This window comes from Suricata suricatta, chromosome 4 (assembly GCF_006229205.1).
Source record: "Suricata suricatta isolate VVHF042 chromosome 4, meerkat_22Aug2017_6uvM2_HiC, whole genome shotgun sequence".
Lineage (NCBI taxonomy): Eukaryota > Metazoa > Chordata > Mammalia > Carnivora > Herpestidae > Suricata > Suricata suricatta.
The window spans coordinates 145052305-145079678 of record NC_043703.1 but is presented as its reverse complement, the minus strand read 5'-3'; the positions used below and the strand labels follow the sequence as shown (position 1 = coordinate 145079678).

General features: G+C 55.8%; 1 protein-coding gene across 5 annotated transcripts in view; it reads right to left on the bottom strand.

Annotated features, from left to right (window-relative positions):
• OTOF (otoferlin) overlaps nucleotides 1-27374 on the bottom strand; it is a 94224-nt gene that overhangs the window by 12021 nt on the left and 54829 nt on the right. Inside the window, exons 7-32 of one of the 5 annotated variants that reach the window (XM_029938131.1) lie at nucleotides 26615-26741; nucleotides 26110-26164; nucleotides 19994-20125; nucleotides 15616-15678; nucleotides 15118-15202; nucleotides 12370-12529; nucleotides 11857-12043; nucleotides 10918-11104; nucleotides 9313-9536; nucleotides 8864-8972; nucleotides 8184-8364; nucleotides 7945-8065; nucleotides 7265-7365; nucleotides 7052-7142; nucleotides 6788-6904; nucleotides 6305-6457; nucleotides 5786-5975; nucleotides 5581-5705; nucleotides 5124-5258; nucleotides 4255-4416; nucleotides 3966-4085; nucleotides 3331-3492; nucleotides 3074-3236; nucleotides 2441-2571; nucleotides 940-969; nucleotides 352-525 (exon numbers count right to left, since the gene is read on the bottom strand). In XM_029938131.1, the coding sequence (XP_029793991.1) occupies nucleotides 352-525; nucleotides 940-969; nucleotides 2441-2571; nucleotides 3074-3236; nucleotides 3331-3492; nucleotides 3966-4085; nucleotides 4255-4416; nucleotides 5124-5258; nucleotides 5581-5705; nucleotides 5786-5975; nucleotides 6305-6457; nucleotides 6788-6904; nucleotides 7052-7142; nucleotides 7265-7365; nucleotides 7945-8065; nucleotides 8184-8364; nucleotides 8864-8972; nucleotides 9313-9536; nucleotides 10918-11104; nucleotides 11857-12043; nucleotides 12370-12529; nucleotides 15118-15202; nucleotides 15616-15678; nucleotides 19994-20125; nucleotides 26110-26164; nucleotides 26615-26741 (3485 nt within the window). The remainder of the gene's footprint in view (nucleotides 1-351; nucleotides 526-939; nucleotides 970-2440; nucleotides 2572-3073; nucleotides 3237-3330; nucleotides 3493-3965; nucleotides 4086-4254; nucleotides 4417-5123; nucleotides 5259-5580; nucleotides 5706-5785; nucleotides 5976-6304; nucleotides 6458-6787; nucleotides 6905-7051; nucleotides 7143-7264; nucleotides 7366-7944; nucleotides 8066-8183; nucleotides 8365-8863; nucleotides 8973-9312; nucleotides 9537-10917; nucleotides 11105-11856; nucleotides 12044-12369; nucleotides 12530-15117; nucleotides 15203-15615; nucleotides 15679-19993; nucleotides 20126-26109; nucleotides 26165-26614; nucleotides 26742-27374) is intronic. The other 4 variants (XM_029938133.1, XM_029938132.1, XM_029938134.1 and 1 more) reach the window with 4 other exon arrangements.

Genomic DNA, 27374 nt, shown 5'->3' with positions numbered 1-27374 from the left:
CTGTCTTTGCAACCACACTGTACTGGACCGGCCTACATGTCAATGTTGCCCAGTAAACTAAGGGCTCCTTAGGGCAGGTATGGACTTAGCTTTGGCTCCCACAGTACTTAGGATGGTGTCTGACTCATCATACATACTCAAGAGATGTTGGTGGAGTGAGTAAAACCTAGCCAGGGAAGGCAGACTGGGCCGCCATTTTGGAAGCGGTGGGTCCTGAGCTAGAATTTCAAGGATGTGAAACAAGTGTGTTCCAAGCCCATGTTGATGGTGTTGGGGAGCTGGCTCTGGTGGGGAATGGGAAGGAAGCTGGAGTGTAAGGGCTGATGTGGAGTTTGGGTCACCTCCCCTCACCCCATTCTTCCTTGGATCCCCAGCCGAGGCCTGAGGCCTCACCTCCTTCATGGTATCAATGGAGGCGAAGTACTTAGACCACCAGTCCAGCATGCTTTCATCGGGCTCCTCTTCCTCTGGCTCTTCTGAGCTGCCCTTTTTCTTCTTTTTCTTCTTCTCCTTCTCCTCGTCCGCCTGGAGGATTGGGCAGGTCCAGAGTCCCGCATACATCCCCACTCCCTGGCCATTCTCAGAGCCATGGACCATCCAGAGGTCCCCCATCCATTCTGACCATCTGCTCCTGGGAAGCCTTAGACTCTGGGGCCACCAAAGTCAAAGGGTCAGGGTCATGTTTTGTGAAGAAGGATGCCCTGGCTCAGAGAGGGTCACCACCTGTCAATTTGAGGTGCTGGCCAAGGCAGGACTGGCACTGAGGGGCTTTGATGCCTGAGTACTTCTCTCCCTCTGCTTCTTTGGAAGGGTGTGCTGGTCCTGAGCATCCAGAGGCTGGGGAGTGGCTCAGCCCCTGATGTCGGGCCCCTTGGCCTGATACCCGATGCCACTGCGGGGCCCTCTCTCCCCAAAGCCTCCAGATGGGCCCACACTCACCACATCCACCTTGATGACGGCATCAGAACTCTGCAGAGGGGAACCAAGGAGACAGGGAAAGAATTAGCTACCAGGGGCCTGAAGTGGCAGATGGCCACCCATGCAGGAGAGGAGAAGAGAGGAGAGGGAGCTCACGCAGGGCCGTTCACCATGAGCCCCTGTGCTCTGTGGGCCTTGTGCTGACAAGAGCACACTGCCTGGTGAACCTGAAAAAGGTCTGCTTGGCAGATGTCTCCTCAGACTTTCAAGGATGGTGGCTCTCAATCCTGGGTGCATGTCAGAATCACCAGGGGGCTTTAACAAATGGTCAGTGTCAGGTCGCCACTAAGTCCAATGTGGGGGCTGGGCACCTGCATAGTTGTAACCCCCCGCCCCCAGATAGTTTCAATGGGCATTCAGGGTTGGGCAGAGAGTCTGACCCAGATGCGGTGGGAGTTCAGTAATGGTGGCCAGACAGGGTCAACTCCAACTCTACTTTCCTCCCTTACCAAAGCCAGAACCTAAAAAATTTAGCAGATCCACACCCAACAGTGTGAAACACCCCACTTAGGCCCAGGGCCCAGCTTGGGCCCATGCTGTCCTGGGTCTTGTTCACTGATGGTCTGACATTAAGGGGCTCGCCCCAGGCCCCAGCAGGAGCCCCAGGGAGGGAGCTGAGGGGGCACGGGGTCTCCAGGCCTAGCCTCTGAGCAGCAAGCTTTCCTGGAAGTGCCAGGCCCTGACCCGTATCTGCTCCCCTTTCCTGAGAATCACACCCAGCGCTAACTCAGCCAGCTGCCTGCACCCTCTGGGGTTAAGTAAGGACTGGGGGCCAAGGGAAGGTCATTTCAGGCCAAGCTCAGACCTTAGAGGCTAGGAGGAGCCTTGGGTTGTGTGAAGCACATGAGGTCAGGAATGGGATGGAGATAACTTGGTAGGAAGGAAGCCCACATCCGGCCCCTTGGTGCTGTCTGGACCCAGGACAGCCTGGTCCAGGCTGGCCGACTTCCCACACTCCCCTGTAGGCACCATCTCTGCCACTAAACCCTAGATGACCGGTCGCCCTCTGGCAGATAAATGGCCCTAGTTCCAAGACAAGAGGAGTAAGAAACTTCCACCTGGAAATCCTTCTGAGGCCCAGGCCTAGGCAGGGTTATTTATGAATGACTAGGATGGAAACCCAGGGACCCTCTGGAAAGATCACTGGTGTTCATGCAAGGAATCTATTGTCTATAAGGTGTGGCTTGTTGGAGTAAAAATAATTACAGGCCATTACCTCAAACAGTTACTGCTCTCTGTGTGTCTCGTACGTGCACACCAGTTGCTCGTGCATGTGTGCACCCTCACGTGCACACGTAGGCATGCACACGCAGAATTGACAGTCTTGCATTCCAGGAGAGTGTTTGGATGGACGGTCGCACGCGTAGCCAGGGCTAGCCCTTGACCATGACATGCCAAAGGAGGTGGCCCCGCCCACACGAAGTGTCACACATTCCCAGCAGGCGTGGGACTGACGCCTTACCGCGTCCAGCTTCACCATGGTCTCCAGCTTCTTGACAGGCATCTCTGGCTCCATGTTCACCACAACCTCCCCTGTGGGGTGAGAGGAGGGACGCCCGTTGCACAGTACATGGCGACTCCGAAGGAGCCTGCCTGGACAGAGAGATGGACAGACAGGCAGACAGACAGAAAAGAGCAGGAACAACAGTGAGAGTCGGAAGCGGCTGGAAGGATCAGAGGCCTAAATCTGATTCTGGAACTTTCTGAGGCAAGAGGGAGGAACAGGGCAGTTAGGCATAAGGCGAGGGAGAACGTGAGCCAGAGAGAAGGCTGAGCTGCAGGAGAGTGAAACCCAGGAGGCTGGGCTGGGAGGGAGGCTTGAAGGGAGGCCTGGGTTTCATCCAGGAACTGGCAGAGGGAGCCACCGGCCCCCAGGCCCTCTAAGGGTGTGTCTGGCTCCCGCTCTCTCTGGCTTTAGAGTAAAGGGCAGCCAAAGGTGGCCTTGGCCCCCAGGATGGGGCCTCCCCTGGCCTCTCCCTTACCCACTTGGGGACACCCCGCAGAGCCAGCTGGTGGCCTCGGGGCCTGGACTGTGAGCAGGGGCCCCTCCCGTGGGCTGAAGGAGCCAGGCCTGGGCTTCAGGGTGAGGCCATACCCGTGGTGTTCCAGTTGGGGGCCAAGTGGTCTGGAGGCCTGTAGATGAAGCGCCTCAGAGAGCTGACGGCGTGGGAGCCCACCAGGGTGTAGCGGCCGAAGGCCCGGCAGTCCACCACTCGGATGTTCAGGGGCGGGTGCAACAGCTCGTTCTCCGGGAGGTCCTGGGGGTGTTGGCCAAGTGCAGCCTGGGATCAAGGAGGGCACCGAGGAGCCGGCCACCCCCATCAGCCGCCCCTGGCTCTGCCCCGCACCCACCACTTCAAACCACTTGACGAGGGTGTTGAAGTTGGGGTTCTTCTTGTAATTGTGGATCAGGGACGACTGCACCCCTTTCCCCGCACACTCGATGTCTACCCGCGGCCGGTCCACCTGGGCCAGGTTGACCCGCTTCAGGTCCCGCAGGCCCCAGAATAGCACCTGGGTAGGGGAGAGGCGAGCCCCTCAGTGGGGCCGGTTGAGGGTGGGCTGGGCCACCTGTGGGCAGTGGGTGGGCAGCAAGACTGGAGGGCAGGGCCCGGAGAGCAGATGAGAGGTGGGCCTCCTTAAGGGGCTGCAGAGCGAGGGTGGGTCTGGGGGTAAGGACAGGAGGGCTGGGAAAGGCCCTGGGATGATGCAGTGTGACTCAGTGCAGATCGGGCAGGCACTGGATGAGGGGGAGCCTGGCTCTGCTGCTGGCTCTGGGTGTGACCTTGGACAAGTCACTTTCCTACTACTAGGCCCTCAGTCTCCGGGATGCCAACAGTGTAATGTGTGCACACAAGCCCTGATGGAAAGAGAGTGAAGGGGGCAAGGAAGCCAGAACACAGCAGGGCCTGTCCAGGGCAGGGAAAGGAGGACCTCCCCCCGACTGAGCAGGGACAGAAGGACCCTCTGACTGAGCCCTCACACACCTCGATTCGGTATTTGCTGAGCACGGGCCGGATGCCCATGGGCACAGGCATGATGGGACCTCGGTCCATGTCCACCGGGCCGTTGATGGGTGGCAGGTCCCCCTTCCCCGCAGGCCCAATCTGGGGAACGGGAGTCATAGTGTCACACTCTCCTTCCCCATGAGTTCTCTGTCAGGTGATGTGGGAGACAGGGAAGGCCAATGCCCCGGACCCCTCAGAGTCGCACCTCAAGCTGGCCTCACCGCAGGATGGGGAGGAGAGCAGCCCCGCCCCCCTCCCCGCGCCCCACCTGCAGCAGCTCGAAGGCAGCCAGCAGGTCCCCGGCAGTGGCATTGCCCCGGTAGATCTGGTAGTACTCCAGCTGCGGTGGGAAGCGGGGCGGGCAGTACGCCTCACCGGCCATCTTCACCACGGGCTTGGCGAAGGTCCGGCCCATGAAGTCGGCTTTGCCCTGATGTGACAAATACCCAAGGTGGCCTCCCAGCTCTTGAGTGTACCATGCATGTTCACATCTGGGGTCTCATTTGGTCCTCACTGGAGCCCCAGGAGCTAAGGGGCGGGTGTGATCACCCCATTTTACAGATGGGGAACACCAAGCCTTGGGGCCCACCACAGACTTGGTCAAGGCCATGCTGGCAGTGCATGGCAGATGCAGGACTCGGGACTAGCAATGAGATCTTCCTACGTCTAGTTCAGGGCTCTCAGGGTATCCCAGTCTCTGGAGCGGTGGCCCCCCAGCTCTGCAAGGGTCACCTCAATCCTCGTTTCCCCACTCCAGGGCTCCCACGGAGAAGCCATGAGGCTGGTACTGACTGCAGTAGGTGTGGGCAGGGGGCTGAGGAGCCCAGGGACGTGGGAGGGCTGATGATAGCAGGACCTGCTGGCAAATGTCCTGATGATTCTGGGCCTGAGCTGGGTCTGTCTGTGGCAGGCGGTGGGGACATCCTGGCCTAGCTCCTATCTGAGCTCCCAGAGGCCCACAGCATCGGAAGGGGTCGGGCTGTGGTGACAGGGCAGGAGGCACGTGGGTCTCTTGGAGGGGCTGCTTGCAGGCACCCTGGCTGAGGGGCTCTGGCCTGGGCACCAGACAGCTGCTGATGGCTGTCAATGTAAGTGGAGCACAGGGATGAAGGCGCTGGTGCCGGAGCCCACCCGTACCATGGTGTCCTGGTCGTAGATTTCAATGACAATGATGGGGGGGTCATCCCGCAACTCATGGGCTTCGCCATACAGCTCCAGGTTGTCGAACACCAGCATCTGGTCCCAGGTGGGGCACAGGGTCTCATTCAGCACCTGCAGCGCGGGGCAAGCGGGGCAATGGGTAATAAGTGGCGGTGTGTGGGCAGACACATGAGCAGAAGTCACCCCAAGTCACCACAGCTTTCAGGGACTCCAGGGACAGGAGTGTCATGTTGGTCCCGAGTGGCCCCTCCCGAGCCCCCATGTCTTTCCTTCCTTCCTTGTTGACTGTAACCACAGCTAAAGCCTTTACCAGTGTGGTCGGGGCCTGCAGATACATCTGGAGTGCTGGCTGATCTGTTTTTCCAGGTCCCACAAGCTCACAGGCTCCCCAGTACCAAAGCCAGAGTCACTCTCTCCTGCCCTGGGTCCTCACCTCTGTGCACTGACTCTGGTTGATGAAGAAGACTCGGGCGAAGGGGTCCGAGAGGCCGCTGCTGTCGGCAGCGAAGAGGCTGCGAGCCTGGTACATGTGGGCGCGGAGCTGGAAGGCTTGCTTCTCTGCGGGGAAGAGCAGGCTGAGGCTCCAGAAGCGGGGGCTGGGGCCCAAAGACGGTGGGGGCCCAGGGGCCGTCACTCACTGGTGTAGACGAGGCTGATGGGCGGGAAGGCGTGCAGGCCCAGGCCCTGGGCCGCCTTGACCTCCTCGAAGCCACAGGGCAGGCCACACAGGAAGTCCTTTCGCTGCTTGCTCAGGCCCAGCCATAGGTAGAGCTCCAGCTTGGCCTGCACCGTCCAGCCCGCGGAGCCGAAGCCCCGCTTGCCAGGCAGCTGGGGGTGGGGTGGGGTCAGCTGTCTAGCCCGTGGGGTGAGGGAGGGGTGGGGGGGGCGGCTGGCAGAGGCTGGTCAGAGCTGCCCCTCCACAGCCATTCCCCTGCACTGGGAGCAGTGCAGAGGGGGATGGGCCAGGCACTGTCTCCCCCTCCCCGCCCCGCTAGCTGTTCTCTCTCCAGCTCCTCTCTAAGCACCTGCTACTTGAGGGTTCAGGCCTGCAGGACCCAGGGCTGGGGGCCTGCTCCCTCCAGGGGGAGGCTGATCCCTAGAAAGAAGCAAACCCTGGACCCTAGCCCTGCCCCCCAAGCGCACTCCCCTTGCGGCACCTTGAGGAAGAGCGTCTTGACCTTGGCGCAGTCCTTGCCCAGCTCCTCCTCGACGATGGAGAAGAGCAGGTCCTTGGAGGGCACCCTGGCGTAGGCAACGCGCTTGTTGCTGCTCATCATCCAGATGAAGACGTCGGGGATGCTGTGCTGAGGCTGGGGGTCAGGATCAAGGGGGGGACGCTAAAGGAGGGGTCACACCACATGGCCTGAGCCCCTGGAGCCTGTTAAGCCTCAGCATCTCTGCCTCAGGGCCCTCTGGTCTGCAGAGCAAAGGACCAGAATGCCGGTCTTTCCCCTACCTGCCACTGATTGAGTGGAGAGAACACACGACGGGGTGAAGGGCTTGTCCATCCCTGTCCCTAAGGGCTGTCAGAGCAGGAAGGGCCTCTGTGGCCCCTTCCTGTGCAGCAACGCTTTCTCCACTCTAGTCACCCCGGCTTAGGGGAGGGGCACCCCCTCTCTGCTCACTGACAGGGGCCACACCTCGTCTGCCAGGAAGCGCAGTTTCTGCAGGAAATTCTGGCACAGCCTCAGCTTGTCCCGCACAGTGTGCCGCTTCACCTGTGCCCGCAAGGTCTTGGCCTGCTGTCCCATGCTCTCCTGTTGGGGGGGACTGCCATGAGTGGGGGCTCAGGCCGTGCTGCACGGTGGAGGGGGCTGGCCCTGGTGGCTGCAACCTCGGAGACAGATGTCCCCCCACCGCGGGCACCCTCCCCCCATCCCCTGTGTGGTCCGGTGTGCCCTCACCAGCTCCCGAATGCAGGACTTGAGGCGCTCCCTGTCCAGCCTGGTGCGGGACGAGTGGCCCTGGTCCTTGTCAGCGAGGGAGAGGAAACGGCTGGGGGGGACCAGGGGAGCAGGGCTCAGCGGAGCCCACAGGTCAGGAGCAGGCCTGCAGACACCTCCTTCCCGGCCCGGTCCCCCACTTCCAGCCCCTCGCTGCCCACCCGTCCCTCTCACTAGCAGCCGCAGCTGAGCTCCTCTAGGACCCCCCGCAGGCGACGCTCCGGATAGGACTTCTCCGTCTTTATCATCTCCTGCACGTCGTTCAGGCCTTCTTCCTGTGGACCCAGAGTGGGGGTGTATGCCGAGCTACCAACCCCCAGCCTCAGCCTCCCCAGATGTCTACCCCACATCCATCGGGGAATGAGGGGCTAGTGACCTGGGACCTCTCACTAGCGTCATGCCCCCTGTCCCCTTCCCCAGGCTCCTGCCACCTTACGAAAACCACCAGTTCCCCAGGTTCTGTTTCTTCCAGAAGGAAGAAGCCACCTCGGGCCGTAGGCTGTAGTCCCCGTGGACTTGCTGGGGCTGGCAGAACTCAGGGCTACATGGTGGGGGTAGGGGGGTAGGGCAGTGCAAGCTAGAGACGGAGGGATTGGCCAGCCTCCCCAAGGGAATCCCAGGACAGGACAGGCCAGGATTCCCAGACTCCACTCCAGGTAAGCCCTTGGGCCCTCCACCCACTCCTGGGACATGGGAGCAGAGACAGGAACAGAGGTCCTGCTGGGGCTATTCCTGCAATCCTCACCCCCCTGTCCCTGACTCTCCCCAGGGCAAGCTGCCTTGCGTGTTGCAGGGGAGGCTCCCGAGCTGGGCAAGGCCCTCCGAAGCACCCCACCCCCCGGCCCGGCCCTGACCAGCTTGTCTGCGATGTGGTCCATGATGTTGGCGTTGTAGAGGCGGCGGCGCTGGTCTGGCCACCAGCTCTTGATGTAGATGCAGGGCTTGCGCTCCAGGTAGGGCAGATGGAAGTAGTTCCTGGGTGGGAGGAGGAGGGAGGTTGAGGACTGGGGCCCCTGGAGGCGGGAGGGTCTGGCCATGAAGGATGGGAGGTGCCAGGCAAGGCCTCTCAGGCCCCTCCATGCCCCTAGCTCACCTGTCGGTGATCTGGGGCCTCATGGGTGGGGTGGAAGACACTGAGGCCAGGTCCCCACCCTCATCAGCATCCTCGTCGCTGGAGTTCTGGATCAGGTCTACCTCTTCCTCATCCCCAGGCTCCTTCCGGGGCCTAGGCCGCTGGGGTCGTGAGAGGCCATCAACTTCATTCCCATAGTTGCCTGGAGGCAGAAAATGGCAGGTGAGGGCCTAGGGGCCTTCCCCCCCTACATTCCCCCCCAGGCTCCTGCTGCCTGATCCACCGCTTCGGGTGTGTGGGAGGGAAGAGGTGAGTCGGGGAGTGCAGAAGGTACCGAGAGTCTACCTGCGTGGACATGACAGAACGCTAGACAGAGGAAGGCGCCCATGTCCTCAGCCCCTTGCCAAGATCTTGCTGGTGGCCCTGCTGACACCGAGCTGGAGGTCCGGCCTCGGGCACGGCGTGTATTCCTACTCTGTCCCCTCTCCCTTCTGTGGGGAAGCCTTTCCTCCTCACGTCGGAACACGGCTTGGCCCCTGCATGTGGCCCTGGAGACATGTGTGCACTCTCGTGGGTACTCCGTGGGTGCTTGGGGATGTGCAAAGGGAAGTGGCCAAAGTGTCCCTCCCCTTACTCCCGACCTGTGGTGCAGGGCCTAGCAGTCACTACCCAACAGCCCCCTCAGTGAGCCCAGCACTCACCTATGGTGACCTCAAAGGTGATGGGCTTGTCTCCATTTTTCCGGTCGATCATTGATGCCTCTAGGAAGGCTCCAAATAGAAAGAACTCTTCCATTTTCCCGGTGCAGCTCTGAGAGGAAGGGGGTTCAAGTCATCCCCAAACTTCAGCAAGGATGTTGGGCCTGGTGCCAGGCCTCTTCCCACTACCTTACAGATAGGCCTTGTGGGCTGATGGTGGGGGACATCCCATCCCATTGTGCAGCTAAGCAGCCCAGACCCTGAGGACCCCAATTCTTTAGCCCTCCAGCCCAGATGCCCCTGGATGAGGTCGGCCACAGCCAGGAACAAGGCTGAGATGAGGCTCTATTTGGGGACCTTCGGGCAGGCCCAGGCTGCCGTGGTGGGGAGCGGGCTGAGCTGGGGGGCTCTGGAGGACAGCCCAACCCCCCACCCCCACCCCCGGGCCTCACCTCCGAGACGGGCGTGGCCTGCTCCACCAGCACCTCCGTGGAGCTGGTCAGCTCAGGGTTGGACGTGTCCAGGATCTCCACAGCCAGGCCCAGCATGAGGCGGGCGCGGAAAGACACGCCCTCACCCAGGCCCTCATTCAGGTCCTGGTGCTCGTCCAGCAGTGTGTAGTTGCGGGTAGAGCCATACATGTTCACCCAGGCCGGGCCCAGTGTGGGCAGGAAGCCTGTGGACCACGCAGAGAGGGACAAGGGGCTCGCTTGGGGTGGTGGGATCTCTTGGTGGGGCTTTGGCCTGCAGTTTCTGGTCACAGAGCCAAGGACCCCAGGCCCTGCTTGGTGAAATGTCGGAGGCAAGAGAAAGCCTGTGCGCCAGTGACTGGCTAATCAGAGGCTGCAGGGAAAGCTCCTATCTGCTGTGCGTGGGCAAGCTTGGGGTGGCCTTCTCACTCCCCTGGGTCACATTCCCTGCTTCCTGGCCGAGCAGATGTCTATTTGAAAGACAGATGTCAGCTCCTCTCAAACTCTTCAGCATGGCCTCGTGGCCCTTTGCTGCCTGAGCAGACAGGCATCTCGCCAGGCATCTGGCCCTGCTTCTGCGGGCCTCCGCCTTCCTCTCTGAAGATCCTCCCTCTGTCTGCCTGTTTAACACTTCCTCCAGGAAGCCCGCCCAACGCCTCATTCCCACTAACTTCTCCCATTTGTTGGAATTTGTCGTCTCCTGAGTAACCCAGGGCCCACCTCTGCTGTGTATGCTTTGTTTGTTTGGGTTTTGTGCTGCCTGGCTTTAAAAAAAATTATAGCATTAAAAAAAAAATCAAGATCTACTTTATGTAATCTAAAATTCACCAATTTAAAATGTGATGCTTTACACGATATAAAGCTCACCATTTAAAAATGTGCATTTTGGAGGTTTTTTAGTATATTCACTGTGTTGCACTATCATCACCTAATTTTGGAACACTTCCATCCCCGCTACCCCCAAAGAAACGCTTTACCTGGTTAGTCCCATTTCCCCTCCCCCACAACCATTAATCTACTTCCTGGCTCTATGGATTTGCCTATTCCGGACATTTCGTCTACACAGAATCATATAATATGTGGCCGTTTGTGCCTTTGGCCTTAGGTTTTGAGCATTTGGTAGCACATCCACCCCTCCAGTCCCCAGTGACCACCATGAGGACAAGAATGGATACTTCTCCTGCTCTATATCCCTGGTCCCCAGGGCCTGGGTCCTGGAAGGGGTCAGTCCCTACAAGTCCGTAGATAGGGACTGCAGCAGCACTACACACAAACATATATGTAACATATACTTAGACACGCACGTAATTATTTTCATTTTACAGGTGGGAAAACAGGCTCAAGGATCACACAGCTACTGACTGTCAGAGCTCGGGCTCAAACCCAGGCAGCCTGGCTTAGGCAGGCTCTGTCAGCTCTGTGCAGACCTGAGCCATGACCTTCCTCTGAGGCAGAGGCTGCTGACCAAGCCCTCATGAGGCAGGCCCAACATGTGAGATGATGGAGGGGTGGAGGTGTGAGGGGGGAGGTCTTATTCCCTCCTTCCTGTCAGTCCCCTCCCCCCCAACCCAGTCTCTTGCTGCTGACCTTTGTCTCCATCATTAGAAATCTTGCGCAGGTCAATGAAGTGGGTGCCGATGGCCACATCGTTGACCTTGTCGGAGTCTCGGATCTGCACCTTCATGCGCTTGCAGAGCGGGGGAAACAGGTCTGTAAAGACGACCTGCTCATTCCACAGTGGCTCGTAGCTGCTTTTCTGCACGGACGTCTTGCCCTGGTGGGAAGGAGGGAGGGTTGGATTTGTATGTGTGTGTGTGTGTGTGTGAGCATGTACACACGTGTGGTGTGTGTGCAAATGCATGTGTATGTGCAGTGTGTGTATGTGTGCACATGTATATGTGTATATGCATGTGTGGGGTTATGTGTACGTATTGCGTCTAAGTACATATTTGTATATGTGTATATATGTATGTGGGGTATGTGTATGCATGTGCACATATGGGGGGTGTGTATGTGTATGTGGTATGTATATGCATGTGTGTATTGTGGTGTCTGTATATGTGCATGTATATCGTATGATGGTGTGTGCATGTGCACATATGTATGTATGTGTATATATGTGTCCATTGTGTGGGGTATGTGTGTATGCATGTATGTGTATGAGTGGCATGTGTAGTGTGTGTGTGTGTGTGTGTGCGCACGCGTACTTATCTCCAGCAGGTACCCTCCCCCACTCCAGTCTCTCAGACTCTCCTCTCTCTCAGTGCTCCTGACTTAGCTCTTGGTGTCCATAGCACAGAGGCAGGGAGGAGCCCCTAAGACCTGTCCATGGCTGAGAGGACCCCCAACTTGGCCTTGGCCCCAGCCCCTCTCAGCTGGAGCTCCCTTCCAGTGCACCAGGGATCGAAGACATCACCTGGTTTCCAATTTTGCCCACATCCTCCCCCCGCCCTCCTCCCCCAATCATCCTGCACGTCTAACGCTTCTCACCCCAAGCCCAGCCTCTTGCATCCTGCACCCCAATACCTTCTGGCCGGCAAAGAAGACTTGCACGTAGGGGTCGACCAGGTCCTTGTTCTCACCAATGAACGCCTTCTTCACATTGGCCATGAGGCTGGTGTTCATGCGGGGCAGCCCCTCTGCTCGGTAAATCTTCACGTAGAACCGGGCCCATTGGCGTTCGGGGGGCACCCCTTCGGGGAGCAGCAAGTTCCTGCCAGTACACACAGCGAGGGCTGTGGTGGCCAGGGCTGGGCACCCTGGTCCTGCCTGGCATTGACAGACCCTCGGGGCCTGGAACAATCTCCATGAACTCCTGCCCCGCCCTGCCTCAGCCCTTCCTCTCCTGGGAGGAGAGTCTGGATGCCAAGACCAGCCCTGCCCTCGATCCTTCTTGGAGGAGCTGGGCTGTCCGGGAGTGGGCGAGGCCAAGGTTGAGGGAGGTAAGGGTCTGGGGGCCAAGTTCACCCTGGGGGCTCCCACTGGGCAAAGGAAGGGTTAGGTCAGGTGCCCAGGGGCTGAGGGGGCTGGGAGCCTCACCCTTCAATGTCATCCTCGTCTGTCTCGTTGGCCTTGTGGGGCGTCTTGATGTTGTCTCCCTTGCCCACCACGGCCACGTCACACTTCACGTAGCCTTTCAGCCCAGCGGAGATGTCATCGGGGTCTGACAGGATGGCCCACTTGTGGTGGAACTGGTGCTCTGCAGTGACAAGGGGTGGGGACTGCACCTGCCGTCCTTGGACAGCTGCAGAACTGCGGGCCGAGCATCTTTAGGCCCCTGGCCCCCAGGACAACCAGGAGGAGACAGAGGCCCCCAGAGGGGCGAGCAGCTAGGGCAAGGTCCTGCATCCCCATGTGTAGGGCAACTTTGAAGTGAGGACCCTCCAGACTGCAGCCCTCCTACCCCACCCCTGCAGACAACCTGCCCACACATGGCCAGACAGAACCTCCAGAACCCTCCCTCACTCCTCCTTTCAGACCATCTGGGGCTCGCCAGTGCTCGGGGTATATAGATCACAGATCTTGGTGTGGTCTGTGGGGCCTCCGATTCAGCACTGCCCGGCTCACTCCACTCATCCTACCCTGCCCTTGTGCACCTGCTGGGCCCAGCTGCTGACTCCTCTCTGAACAATTCGAGTGCTGTCCATCTTCCTCCCCCCACCTTTATAGCTGCTGTTCTCTGAGCTTGAAATGAGCTCCTTCTGACCCTTCCCCCATTTGAACTCCTTTGACACCTGCCAGGGAAGGCTTATTGGGCGGGGAGCTTGCAAGCTCCAGGCCTCCTCTAGGATCTCCCAGAGGATGTGTTCGGCCTGGTATGCCCTCTCCGCATCTCCAGCAGGGAGTAGTGGAGACTGAGCTGTGTCCTGCGGCTGCATCTGATGGCATAAATGTGGTCCTGCCAGGGTGAAAACAGGCCCTGGTCCCCCAGGAAACCCTACCAGCTCCACAAGATACAGATCACATGACTCCCAGTGGCACCCAGGAGTCCTGTGTCCCTGGCGTTGTGCTTCCAATGACTCCCTGGCTGGGTCAGCACCCAGAGTCTCATCAAGAAGGTCAGACCATACCAGAGACCATCAGGGTGCAGACACCAGTGCCCCAACTGAAGGGGCCATGGGACTTTGGGCTCCCATGAAGGGCACCAGGCTTAGAGAAGATTCGGGAGAAGCAGTAAATCTGGCGGGGTTACCCGAGTGGGGAGCCCGGACTTTGGGCCCACCTGGACCTGGGTTCCCATCCTTTTCCTTTCCCCAGACCCATCATGTAAACTTGCTGAGCCTGTTTCCTTCTGGGGAAATGCGGTGATGATGTGTATATGGGGCCACAAGGGTGAGGCTTGTTGGGATGGCATGCATAGCCCAAGGCCTGGCACTTAGCAGGTGCCCCTTGAGTGGCAGTGGTCTCCTGGCCAGGACTCTACTGTCGGGAAGCCCAGAGATCTACATCAGTCTCCCCCATATCTCTCCAACCCCCTGCTACTGGCACGGGTGGCACTGCTCAGCCCTGGGGTGGGGTGCCTTCTCAAGGATGCCCACATCACGCCAGCCCACGGCCCACGGCTGGCTTCCTCGAGAAGCACCAGATCGAGATTGGCCCTCTTCCCCACTCCCCACAGCGTTAATGGTTACCAGGGCCACCCTCTACTGAGGACCACAACTTGTGCTTAGCAATGGGAAAGGTGCCGGCCTGCAGCTAGGAGACCAGGTTTTACCCCCAGGAGGCTCTGGGCAAGTTTCTTCATTGCCCTGGGCCTCAGTTTCTTCACCCTCCTAGAAAGGCTGGACTGGATGTTTTAAGGTCTCTTGCAGCTCAAATGTTCTTTGATTTTGTAATGTGTCTGGGGGTCATCTTGGGTCTGGGCTCTGGTTCCCTCGTCTAAGTCCCAGAGTGTGCACCAGCCAGGGTCCACTAGGTCGAACCGTAAGAAATTGCCGTATTTGTTTAATCTAATAGTTTAGTGGCACCTCCAAGCCATTTATCTTGTCTTGGCTTCATTTGTCTCGTCTGTAAAATGGGAAGGAACACTGATGCCCACCTCACTGATTCATGAGGGTCACATGGGACAGTCTGGGTGAAATTGTACTGTCCCTGTCAAAGGGCCCAGAGGGGTCATTACTGCATCCTGAGTGGAAGGTTCATTTCAGGGACACGGGCTAGGGCTCAGTGCCAGGCTGTGTGCCCGTGGTTCCCGAGCTGGCCCCGTGCTTAGTTAGTCATCATCTGGTTGGCTGAGGGCACCCCTTCTGGCTGGCCCATGTCCCACAGCTCTCTGGGCCACCCCTAGGGGTTCTGTCACCAACCCCATCCAGGGTTGGCCCACAGGAACCCACATTGCTTCTAGTCAGCCACAGCCCCTCCTGGCTCTTCTTGGGAGGCATGCGTCCTTTGGTGGATGGTCAGTGAGTGAGCCCAGCATCCTTTGGAGGCTGCCACACTGCATGTGTGTTGAGGACAGTGTACAGTGTGGCTCCGTGGGTGTCTGGAGTCACACAGCCTGATTTCGCCCCAGTCCGACTGGGTGATTGGGGAAGCCCCAGCACTTCTCTGAGCCCCGGGCCTGTCAAGTCGAAAAGGGGGCCAAAGCCCTTACCCTGCAGGGCTCAGGTGAATCTAGCAGCCTGAACACAGGTAGTCCTTGCATCCATGTGCAGACTGGGCCACCCTGTCACTCCACACCCCCAGTGGCCTCACACTGAGGGTATGGTCCTGGCCAGGCTTGGCACAGGGACCACCAGGGCAGGGGGGATGGCATGTGCCACACTTGCTGTGGGCACAGATACTCACCAGGCTGGGAGTACACAGTTCCCACATCCATCTTGAAGGACCCCACTAGGGTGCCACTTCGCAGCAGGTTCTTGGAGTGAATCACCTTCCGGGAAGAACCACCAGCCACCAGTCAGGCAGGGCAGGGCTAAGGCTTTCCACGGGGTAGGGTGAGGGGTCTGATGGTGGCACCCCTGTCCTTCTGGGGAATGGAGCCTTTCGGTGAAGTGGGAGGGCATTTGGCAGGGCAGGGGCGGCTCCCCAAGGCTCAGCAGGAGTCTCTCCTGCCCTCAGTTTTGCTGGCTGCCAGATACGGGTCACTAGGTCGTACACTATGCAGAGGCACCTGGCTAAACAGGTAAGAGGGCCCCAAATCAGCCTGGGCCCCACTTGCCTGGCTGTGTGTCCGGGAACGGGGTTGCCTTTTAATGGTCCGCCCAGAGGGGTGCCCTTTGGAAGTTCACACAAAGGTGCGGTTTGAGCTAGTGGCTTTGCCCACCAGGGTTGCTCCCCACTCACCGAGATCTTGATGATCTTGTCGAACATGACGTCCGGAGAGACGTGGAAGTCGAAGACGAAGTACTGGAGGGGGGAGGACCCAGGGCTCCTGTCACCCAGCGGACAGCGGCCAACAGCCTGGGGCAGTGTCGGGCCCTCCCTCCTGGCAGTGCCCGTCTGTCCCCAGTCACTCCCCCTGAGCCCCAAAGTTCAGGTGAGCAGCAGTGGCCACCACGGTCCTCCCTGACCCCGAGGCAGGTGGGAACTGTGTGGCCTTGTGCCACACATTGTCTGAATCTGTTTCCTGAGCTGTAAAATGTAATAACACCCACCTCAGAGTCTCGTTATGAGCGAGCTATTGTAAGATAACCTAAGATACACTGCAGTTACACGGGCAGCTGGACGCTGCCATTCAACCACAACGCGCCATCGCCTGAAGATGCGTCCCGATTTCAGCGATGTTTAAGTGTAAAATAAGGTTGCCAAGGTGCCTCATTAGCTCTAAATGTAAAATGCTGTGGGTGTGGACCGTCTTCCTGAGCTGGGAGCTGCCACTCGCCCCCTGCCCCATTTCTCCTGGCCTTGTGTGCAGATGCCAGGAACGAGGGCGGGGGGTGGGTGTGGGCAGTGCACAGAGAGACTGCGCTTTGGTGAATTAGTGGGCAGAGACAAGGAAGAAATGTTGCCCTCATGCTTAGGGCCAATGTCTAAGGAAAGTGTGTTCCTGGCTTCTTGGGGCTCACACTGGAGCATCATGGGTAAAAGTGCTGCCTTTAGAAGCAGATCCACCAAGTTTTTACTTTTAGGCCAATCACTTCCTTCCTGGGATGGGGGACAGTGCTCAGAGCTGCCATGTTGAACTGCTCCAGGGCACCATCCAAGGGGGGTTTGGAGGCACGGTCATGAAGTCTAAATGACCCTTGTTAAGCGTTCAGCCCATGAGTGCATGTGGTCAGTGCACAGGACATGCCAACTGCTGTGTGTGGAGCACTATGTCCGGGTGGCACTGGCCGGGGGCACTGAAGCTCTGGTGGGTGACAACTGACGCCTTGGGGCTGGGGGTGATACCTCAGGACAGAATGGGAAGGGACGGATCTAGGGCAGGGCTCCACGAAGCAGTGGAGGGCACAGGGAGCATGTCAGGAAAGGCAGTGGGGGAGGGGCTGAGCAGAGAGGTACCCAGGGCGGGGGGGAAGGGGCGTTGAGAGGATGGAAAGGGCTGGGCAGTCAAGAGAGGAACGTGGACTTATACTTAGGGCCGCATGGTCCTTGCTGACCCGGAGGAGGGCCGTCTCAGTGAAGCCATGGGGCAGAGACTGACGCATGATTGGGAGGAGCGGCAGTGGGGACACCTCACATGGTCAGACTCTGAGTGTGAGCACAGAAAGAGGTGATCACTAGGAAGTGTGTGGGATTGGAAAAGGATGTGGGATGGAGGGGTGGGTGGACAGAAGGCAGACTCCTAGTTCCTGTTCCTGAGCAGTGGGGTTTCCCCTAGTTGCACCCGGAGAGAACATGTGAGAGTAGAACACCTCGTAGGCACAGGAGAAGCGGAAGGAAAAGCGAAGGCAGAGATGGGAGTGCTGAGTGGACTGGGTGATGGCAGGTTCTTTGGGAAGAAGAAAGAGAAGGATCCAGGGCAGAAGAGAAAGGTGGTTTAGACAGAAGGAAGATACCAGTGACCGGTTGTACCCATGGAGAAGGGGGGCCTGGTCTGGAACAGTCAGAGAGGCAATGGTTGTGAGCCTCCCTTTGCATGAAGACAGGTGTTGAGCTGGGCAGGAGGTGAAGAGCAGGCCAGCAGCCCTAGAGCTGTGTCAGCCCTAGCAGAGCAAGCTAGCCAAGCTAGAACCAGAATTTTGCCCTCTCTGAGCGGTGTGTGGTCAGATTCCTTGTTTCCTGAGCATCTTTCCCTTGTATAACCACTTGGAAGTCTGCTAAGTCATGCTGATTGTTCTCATCTCCCTCCATTGTGTGCAGCGGAGTCAAAGGCAGGTTCCTGCTAACCCGGAGAATTAGCCAGAAGCAGTACACCTCCAGGACCAGGGATATTTTTCGATGGCGAGGAACGTGGCATAGGACAAGAATCAAAAGAAAAGGAAGCCCCACTTGGGGATCAGGAGGAATCATGGGAAGATCATTTGCAGTGGTGGTTCTCCATGGGGGTGCTGAGGGGAGGGAGCATTGGACAAGGGCTGGAGACATTTTTTGTTGCTAGAGCTGGGTGGGGGTGGCAACTGGCATCGAGCGGGTAGAAGCCACGGATGCCACTCAACATCCTACCGTTCACAGTCCAGCCCCCTGTACCCAAAACTATCTGGTCCCAAATGTCCACAGGGCTGAGTTTGAGAAACCCCGCTTTAGAGGAAACAGAAATTAAACAACTCAGAGCTACTTGGGTTTGTGAAAAAGAACAAACATGCGATGGAGGACAAATTTAAGATTCATCTGAATGGAAGGAGTAGTCTTGGTGCTAATAAACATGGAGTTTGGGAAATGGTTTCTAGGCTAGAAGTAGGCGGTGGCCCAATCCGGGCAAAACGTATCATCTTTGCAGCCCCCCGTGCTGTCAGGCATGGGCCTGAAGAGCAGCTCATGCCCAGCATGTTTGTTTCTTTCCTCGGGTGAGTAACCACCTGCACAGTGCTACCCAGCCCCTCCAGGTATACGCCAGGCTCTGGGCTGGGCCCAGGGATGCAGAAGACTGGGAGCCTCCAGTCCGCCAGGTCCAGAGACATGAAGGACCAACCACAATTCAGGGGCGTTATTGTCACAGAAAAAGAAGCGCATTGACCTCTGATCCAGAGAGTGCAAGGAGGGCTGCTCAGTGGCCAGGACACTTGGCCTGGGCTTTGGAGGGTGAGTAGGAGTTTGCTGGGGAAACACAGAGTGGAGAGAGCAGCTCTGTTTTATCGGGAAGGAGGAAGCAATTTGAATGGAACACGAGGTGCGTGGGACTGGGGTAAAGTGAGCCCCTGAGTTGGTCAAACGTGGCTTTGCCACTATCAAGTGACCGTGGAAGGCCATGGGCACCCGGCTCCATATCCATTATGGGAAAGCAGACTCTTATCTAGGTTGGTGGCTTTTCCAGGCAGGGATGTGCCCTGATGTAAGGTCAGAGACATGGAGGTGGAATTTCCGGACTCCTGGGAAGGTTGCTACGGGGGGCTGGGGGCTGGGGAGTTCCCGAGCACCGGCGTCCCAGCCCTGTGGGCCTGTGGGAAACCAGCCGTGACAGCCTGCACCCTGTGATAGCCTGGGACCCTGGCCTGGGTCCCCGTAAGGGGCAGAAATGCGTCCAGGTTTCCTTCCTGAAGACGCATGGCTGGGGGGCAATTCCCAAGTCGCAGGTGGCACCGTCAGCCCTCCCTGCTCCTCAGGACAGACATGAGCCACTCCTGTGTCCTCACCTAGGACACAGATGCCTCACTTGGGCCAGCCGGGCACCCTCGCTGCCTGGAGCCACCAGGAGAAGGAGACTAGATGCCCCGCCAGGAGACAGAGGTCTGGGGCCCAGAGTCAAGAAATTGTGTCAGGGGAGGCCATCCGAGGTGGCAGACAGAGCATGGGCCGAGGCTGACAGGCTGGACCCTGCTTATCAGCAGTATGCTCTGTGGTCCCGGGCAAGGCCCTTCTCATACTGAGGCCTCAGTCTCCTCCTCTGTAAGTTGGGGAGATTGAATTTAAAAATCTCTGAGGTCGTCTGGTCTCAAGGTGGCCTCAGATGGTTGCAGGGAGCAGGGGCAGGAATCAGGCTTTGCTCTCTCATACCCTAAGAGTCAAGGCCAGTGCTCTGGAAGGATCCCCACAGAGGTTCAGGCACCACGGAGGCGGCCCAGCAGACAAGGTAAGCACGCAGAGCCCCACTCTGGCCCTTAGCACCTGGGCAGGGACTCTCTTCAGGAGTTTCAATGTCCCCTGGTGTAAAATGGAATCAATGGCGGTAACCTCTGACTGTTGCAGGGGCCCGAAGACGTAATGCATCTACAGCATTTGGTGGGGATCCTGGCTCACAGGATGGTGCCACTGCCTCAAAGGGCAAGCGCTGGAATGAGGCGGCACAGCCCAGGGCTCTGGCCTGCAAAACTGCCGGGGCCGGGCCTCCCGGAGTCCACCCATAGACAGTGCTGGGAGTTTTGATGCCCAGGGTTTCATTTCAAAGGGTAGCCTCGGGCCAGACCACTGTCAGGAGGCGATCTAGACTCGGGGTTCAGAGGCCATGGCCCGGCACATCTGTGTGCTGGGGGTTGTAACAGCACGGGCCACGGTGACCCTTGCTGGCAGCCCTTCACGCCCCTTGACTCCCCCTTGCTCCTTAGAGGCCTGGGTGAGCTGGACCCCAGCCTCCTGCTACATTTAGGGAAGTCCCTTTCCGCACCCAGGGCCACAGGACACTGACCTCATTGTAGTAGGGGCAGTTAGTGGACTCCTTCATGGACGTGTACTTCTTGTCATCGCCCACCTCCACGCACACCACGGGGTCCATGTTCAAGCCCACCAGTTGCCGAGCCTCAATCACAGTGATGCTGACCTGCGGGCAGGAGAGACGGGGGACACAGGTAAGCCGCGTGAGCCTCGTAGCGGGTCCTCCTCCTGGAGTCGGGGCCCAGGAGCAGGGAGCCAACATGGGAATCGGGTTCCAGTCCGAGCACGGTCTCTAATCTGCTGCGGATCCTGGGCTCTTTCCCCACTAAGCCTCGGTGTCTTCATTTATAAGGAAGGGCATGGGCTGGATAACCTGCAAGCGTGTGCTGGACTTAGCAGCGGGGAGGAGGAAGGCGCTGGTGAAAAACCAGCGTCCCTGGTGTCCCTGCCAAACTCTAGACCAAGCCAATCCGACCTTGGGCAGTGGGGCCAGGCCTCGGTATTTTCAAAGCTCGCAGGGATTTCAAGTGTTCCTCTAGCCCCATGGCTCCGCCTCCTAGAGGACTGCAAACCACTTTCTGGGTTTCCTGCGCTCAGGGATGAAGCTTTCTATGTCTTCAGTAATGTGCATTTAATTTCCCATTCTAGCATCTCTCCTTTTAAGATTGCAGGCCTCTGAGGCGCCTGGGTGGCTCAGTCAGTTAAGCATCCCACATCTGCTCAGGTCATGATCTCACGGTTTATGAGTTTGAGCCCCGCATTGGGCTCCCATGCCGACATCTCAGAGCCTGGAGCCTGCTTTGGATTCTGTGTCTCCCTCTCTCTCTCTCTGTTCCTTCCCTGCTTGTACTATGTCTCTCTCTCTCTCTCTAAGTCAAAAATAAACATTAAAAAGGCCTCTGATAGCTCTTTGTGTTTCTGGAATTTTGCCTTCTTTTCATATTCCTGGTTTCCTCCTTTTGTTTAATTTCTTTGTTTGGGAGCCTGAGCCATGTTTGCTGGCTTGATGCTGTGTGTTTAGTGTGTCTGTGTCTTTTCAGGTGGCGTCCAGCTCCCTGGAATCTTACTTCTATACTGGGAAGCCCTTTTTCAGTTGTTCATTCATTGAACAAATGTTCATTCTTATATACATGGAGAGGGGTATGTGTGTATACCTTTTCTAAACCTTTAATTTAATTTAATTTTAAGTTTATTTATTTATTTTGAGAGAAAGAGAGAGAGAGAGAGAGAGAGAGAGTGAGAGAGAGAGAGAGAGTGTGTGTGTGTGTGTGTGTGTGTGTGTGTGCGCGTGTGTGTGTGTGCGTTGGGGAGGGACAGAGAGAGAGAGGGAGGGAGAGAAAGAATCCCAAGCAGGCTCTTCACTGTCAGCACAGAGCCTGATATGGGGCTTGATCTCACAAATTGTGAGATCATGACCTGAACTAAAATCAAGAGTTGAACGCTTAGCCAACTAAGCCACCCTGGTGCCCCCTGAACCTTCATTTTTAAGCCATCACATCTTGCTTTGGATTTGGAGGTGTCAGTCCCCCTTGGGGCAGCCATGATAAAATAGAAAGAGGCACAGATCTGGTGTGGCTGGATTGGCACTGAGCCCCGGACCTTGTACATGACCAAGTATGAGAGGAGGCACCGATGCTGGCTCACTGAGCCTTAATTTTCTCAGCTACAAGTGGAAACGCCATCCATATGTCTTCCCCAATCCATACGGTTGGGTAAAGGTTAAATGAGATAACGTGTGTCAAAGTGCTTCATAAACAGTAGAAAGCTCTAGCAAATGTGAGCTATTGTTATAAATGGCTTCTCAAAGTCTCCCAAATAGGTAGGGTCTTACCGATGCTTCCAACCATTCCATTTGACTCTCTTGAACTCGCATTTTAACAAAACAGCCCATGCTAAGCTAATATTTGCATTTACCTCAGCTCATTCTTCCAATGAAACTGTGGGCATTATTTTTTATGCTCCTCATCTTGGAGATATGGCATTTCAATCGCTGTGCTTTGATGCACCGTCTACATATGATTTTACTCAAGAAAATTATTTTCCCTTTGCATAAAAAAACCTATAACCGTGAAAATTATCATCCACTGTGTCCATCAAAGCCTTATAAATAGTCCAAGGGCCAAGAAAAATCCACCATCAAAATAAACGATGTTAAGAAAAATAGAAACTTCAATGCTAACAAGAACACTGCCAACAAAGTATACTGAACTGGAAACTGAATATTTACTAATTGAAGCAACACTTGAACTGTGAAAGCCAGCATTTCGATTTGGAACTTGACATGCCAAAGGGAATGAATCTCAGACTCCAGAGCTCTGCAGAAGTTTAATAATTACCATTTCTTTAGGGAGCTAAAAAGGAAATCGAGCTAATTAACTTAGCTCTGGGAAGTTGCCTGTGAAGAGAGTAGGCAGGCACTACAAGTCCTTCTGGAATATTCTTGCACAGTAGTGTATAGGGTGTTAACCTCCATGAAACTTTTTAAGGCAAAGGCTTAAAAAAAATCTCATTATATTTCCTCACAATTAACCTTTCCTCTCCCCTCCATTTAAAAAACAAAACAAAACAAAACAAAACAAAACAAAAAGGATTTTCTGTGACTCAAGACTGGAAAGTAGTCAGACACAGTTTTAGCATAATAAGGTAATAAGATATGGCATCAGGAGATTAACCTTTCAAATGTAAGCAGTTGGTTAGTTTTTATGTTCTTTACCCAGAGGCCCAGCTGCGATGCTGGCGTTTTTGCCCTCTACTCCTCTTCAGGACCCAAAGTTCTCACCCTGTTCTGCTGAGCAGACCCAACAATGGTGGGCAACCCTGGCTGGCGCTCTGGGAGGGAAGCAGTGGGGAGGGGAGGAGGGCACAGGGTTGAAAGGAGCAAAGTGGGGGGCGGCGTGGGAAGAGAAAGCCTCCAGGAGGTGCTCTTTTCTAGCTGAGGGGTGGCCCTGCAGGGAACCCTGGAAGCACACCATTGAGGTCACTGTATGGTGTTGGTGGGGGAGGGGATTGTTATGCCTGCTGCTCCCCCGTCCCCACCTGGGGCTATATGGTGGGCAGAAGGGGAATATATCACTTGGACTTGAAAGTTAAAACAAATTTTGAGGGAGGGGATTGGCCATCCTTTCCTTCCATTCTCCAGTCATCAGCAGAGCACTTGTTTTCCAGGGTAGGAGACGGGGAGGCAAGTAGACCCACAAAGGGACTGACTGATCAGCTGATCTGGGAGACTCTTGGTGGGACCTAATCCCCAGGTGGCTTCATGAGGCCGTCACAAGGAACGATGCTGAGTGTAAACCTATCCCTCTGTCCTGGGAGAACCCAAGAGTCATGGTGCTCTGTGACCTGCTTCCAAGGGATCTGACGGTGCTGCAAGAACATGGGCGGGGGGGGGGGGGGGGGGGGGGGGGGGGGGGGGGGGGGGGGGGGGGGGGGGGGGGGGGGGCGCTGGAGACAGCAGGAGCTGCCCTTTGGAAACACCCTTTACCTTTCCTCGGCTCCAGGTGGCTGAGATGTGACATGACCCGACATGCATTTTGAGAGGATCTGTCCAGTGGTGGCACAATGAGGGCGGGGAGACTAGACAGGAAGTGGGTGCCATAGTGCAGTTGAGGCTGGGGTCTGGGGTCAGTGCCAGGGAGACAATATGGAGGTGAAGATGGAGTAGGTCTTGGTGCACGGGAGAGAGGGCGGGGAGCATACTCAGGACTCCATGACCCACTGGGAACACGTCTGCCGTGTGCTCAGCTCTGCTCACTGTGATGGGGAAACTGCGTATTCGCTGGGATGGGAATGTGGCTTCTCGCCCTTGGGATGCCCATAATCAGTATCGGGTTTACACGTTACATACATTCTAACCAGAAGAAACAGAGGGGATGGGTGTGCCATGGCCTTTCCCCTGTTCCGAGTCCTCAGGGTCCTTCCCGGATTTGAGTTCATCTAAGTCCTTTCCCTCCTGCCAGGAGGGTGGGTGCACGTTCTGAGGTCATTCTAACTGGGCAAAGCCAAGTTCTCCAGAGAGTGACATCCCCTTGGTAGGTTTTCCTGCTTTCTACATTGTATTTATTGGAAGTAAGAATAAATCCAAGCTTGTACCCTCAGGGCTCTCTCTCTGTGTTAATACTTATAGTTGAGACAGGAATCAACTGTCAGAAAATACTGTATTACTGGGTTAAATACAACAACGTTCTGTTCAATTCAGAATGTTTGCCAAGTCTTTGGAGGGGAAAGTGGGGTCCACTTCATAAAAATCTCTGTCAGGAAGCATTTTGAAAGAGGTTTGAAAACAAGAGGTTGGTAGTGAGCTAACGATGGACAGGGACCAGAGGGGGTGACTGTCCAAAAGGCTCAAATAGAGAGAAATTAGTCACTCTGACTGCTTCGCTCGGACACCCTTGCATTTGAACCCTGGCTTGACCTTTGAATAACTGTGTGACCTTGGGTAGGCGCTTTACTCTCCTTGTGCCTCAGTTTCTCACCTATGAAATGAGGTAATACTTCTATTTGGATGGTTGTAAGAATTACATTAACTTAAATGGAAAACACACACACAGTTCCTAGCATAGCGCCTGGCACACATTAAGCCTTCTAGAAAATAACAGTTATATTAACCATTTTCTTTGTGCCTTTATGTGGCAGGCTGGTGACACTGTTAAAGAAACAGTATCTGGAAATACAAAGACAAACAGGTCTCTGTTCCTTGGAATTTTCCTGTTCTCAGAAAACAGAAGAGCAAAGCCCTGAACCCAGTCCCCTGGAAAAGTCTTCAAAAGTCTTAAGATAGTCTGCGTTTGGGTTTTGGCAGAGAGGTGAGGGGGTGACGTTTCGCACACCTCCAAGGAGCCCAGCGGCTTGAGGCTGTCCAAAACCACAGGGCCTCTTGCCACGGCCTGGGGCTAATTTTCAAGCACCTGGAAAGATGGCCACCACCAACTGGATGAAAACAAACTGAAGCAAGGATTCGGGGAGACAAAGCGTGTCCCTCAGAAAACATGAGCAGATACACCCGATTCAGAGAAAGATGCCTCCTGTCCTTTATATCGTCGCCTGAATGAGGTGACCGGCAGGCTGTCGCCTTAAAGAAGGGGTGATGCGTACAGGGTCTGGGAAGTGACTAGTTAGAGGCGAAGCTGTAACCTGGGAGAGGAGGCTCACTCTGATTCGGGGCCCCAGTTCTGACACTTAGGGCAGTAGCCGGGTGGGCTCTCCTGAAGGCCCTGTTTCCTCTGACCCGTGGGCGTACTCACTCAGTCCTAGGAACGCCCAGGCTTCTCTAACTTCTGTAAGTGGGATTTGTTAGACCCCAAGTGAAGGTCTAGAGCAATGGGTCGTCCATGGGCTCTACCTGCTTCCAGTTTATAAACAAGTACTAGGGGCTTCTGGCTTGTACATTAGTCTATTGTGGATTGTGTTAGTGTGACTCGGTCTCTCAGGCTCTGATAAACTCTGCAAGAAGAAAAAAAATTGGGGGTGTGGTCCTGCAAAGCTCACGGCCAGGCCCCAGGCCCGGAGGGCTATCCTGGGGTTCAGAAGCCCTGTGTGGCCCTCTCTCAGCAGCTACCAGCTGTGCTCATGACACATCCTGCCTCACCGTGGCCTCACGAACAATCCTACAGCTTGAAATCGCTCCCTGTCTCAGCCATTTTGTCTCCAGTTTTAGAAACATACAAACAGAAACATTAAGTGTTAATTTCAGAAAATAGAGAAAAAAACCCCCCACCCACATTCTCACCGTCGAGGGATAGCCAGGATTGACATTACTTCTGGCATTAAAAATACTATAAACAACAATTTTAAAAAGCACGTCAAAAATCTTTCCTCAGTGGCTTTTAATTGTTGGAATATATATATCTCATACACATATATATAATGATATATAGTGGTGCCCCTTGGTCTTTTTAGGTTTTTTTCCAGGTCCCTCTAACTTAATGACGTCCAGTGCTGGACACAAAATGCTCCACATTAGCAGAATTCTCAAACTCTTTAGGTTTGTCCCTCTAGTTATGAGTGCCTCCCAGAAACAAGCTTATTTGGGGAACTTAGATTCAGCTCATGACTCTCAGATCCAGGCATCCGGAGTCTATAACGCACGTCTGGCCAGAACCACCCACTAGAGTCGAGTCTGAGAGGTATGCCTCCAGGTGCCCCACCTACCTGGTAATCCATGGGCCGCCCGGCACTTGGCTCCATTTTAATGTCTGGCTTGGACCTGAGGAGGAGAGTGTACTGTCAGGCCTGGTGTAAGGGGATTGCTTGCGGGGCAGGAGGGCACTGGCACTGGTTGGACCTTGGCAAAGGGCAGAAGGACAGAATCATGGTCTTCAAATACTTAAGACTGACCCAAAGAATGGGGATTCATTGTTTTTCGAGGCCCCAACAGAGAGGATTAATGGCGCAGGGACAGAGAGATGCACATTAGGCCAACAGGTTCGGATGTGTGTCGGGGGGCTCTGTGATTTCCCTTGGCCCACAGGTGTGCCGTGACTCGGACTGCCTTTGTAGGAGCAGAGGTGTGAGGGACATCCCGGAAAAGAGAAAGGGTCAGGGTTACAAAGAAGCTGCCCAGGGGCCCCGGTTCTTCCCATCCAATTCCCATACAAGGCGGGGCCTGCCTGATGAGGGGAAGGCAGTGTGGGCTGCGGGACCCCTGCGTACTCACCGCTTGTTGGAGACATTGCTGGTGAGAGCTGTGACAGAGGCCAGAGACACGGAGTCAGGGTCCAGCCCATCCCCCAGCCGAATGGCCAAGCGGTCCAGGTCCTCCATCTCCAGCACGGCCGGTTCATCTGCCGAAGAAAGGCCGGTTAGGTGGGCTGGATAGTGGAATAAGTGACTGTCTTTCCTCTTGTGCTTTGCTATCCAGGAAGCTAACAGTCACTCTCCAGGTTTTCTTCGTAGAATCTCCTTAGAATATTATGGCTTATATATCTGCAGTGTTTCCCACCTAATCTTGATCTTTGATTTTAATGGATATTATATTTTTTATTTTAAAAAGATTTTTAAAAATTTATTTATTTAAGCCATCTGTCCACCCAACGTGAGGCTCAAACTCATGACCCTGAGATCAAGGGCCATATGCTCTACTGACTGAGCCAGCCAGGTACCCCTAGTCTTACTTTTTTATTTTGGCTGAATGTAACTCTTGCTGTGTATTTCTCCCATAAGCACTAAATATCCTTTGTGGAAGAAGATGGGGTATAATGAATCCATACTTATGTTCCTTTCGAATGATAGCTGCTATTTATTGAGAGGCTGCTATGTGCCAGGCACAATGCCAGGCACTTTATGCACGTATCTCCTGTCCTCATACCCATGTCCTGTCAAGATAGGCACTCTTCTCATGTCACAGCTTGGGAAACTGAGGCTTAGGAAGTAACTTATCCATGTAAAATAACTGATGGAATTCAGAACCTGACCCT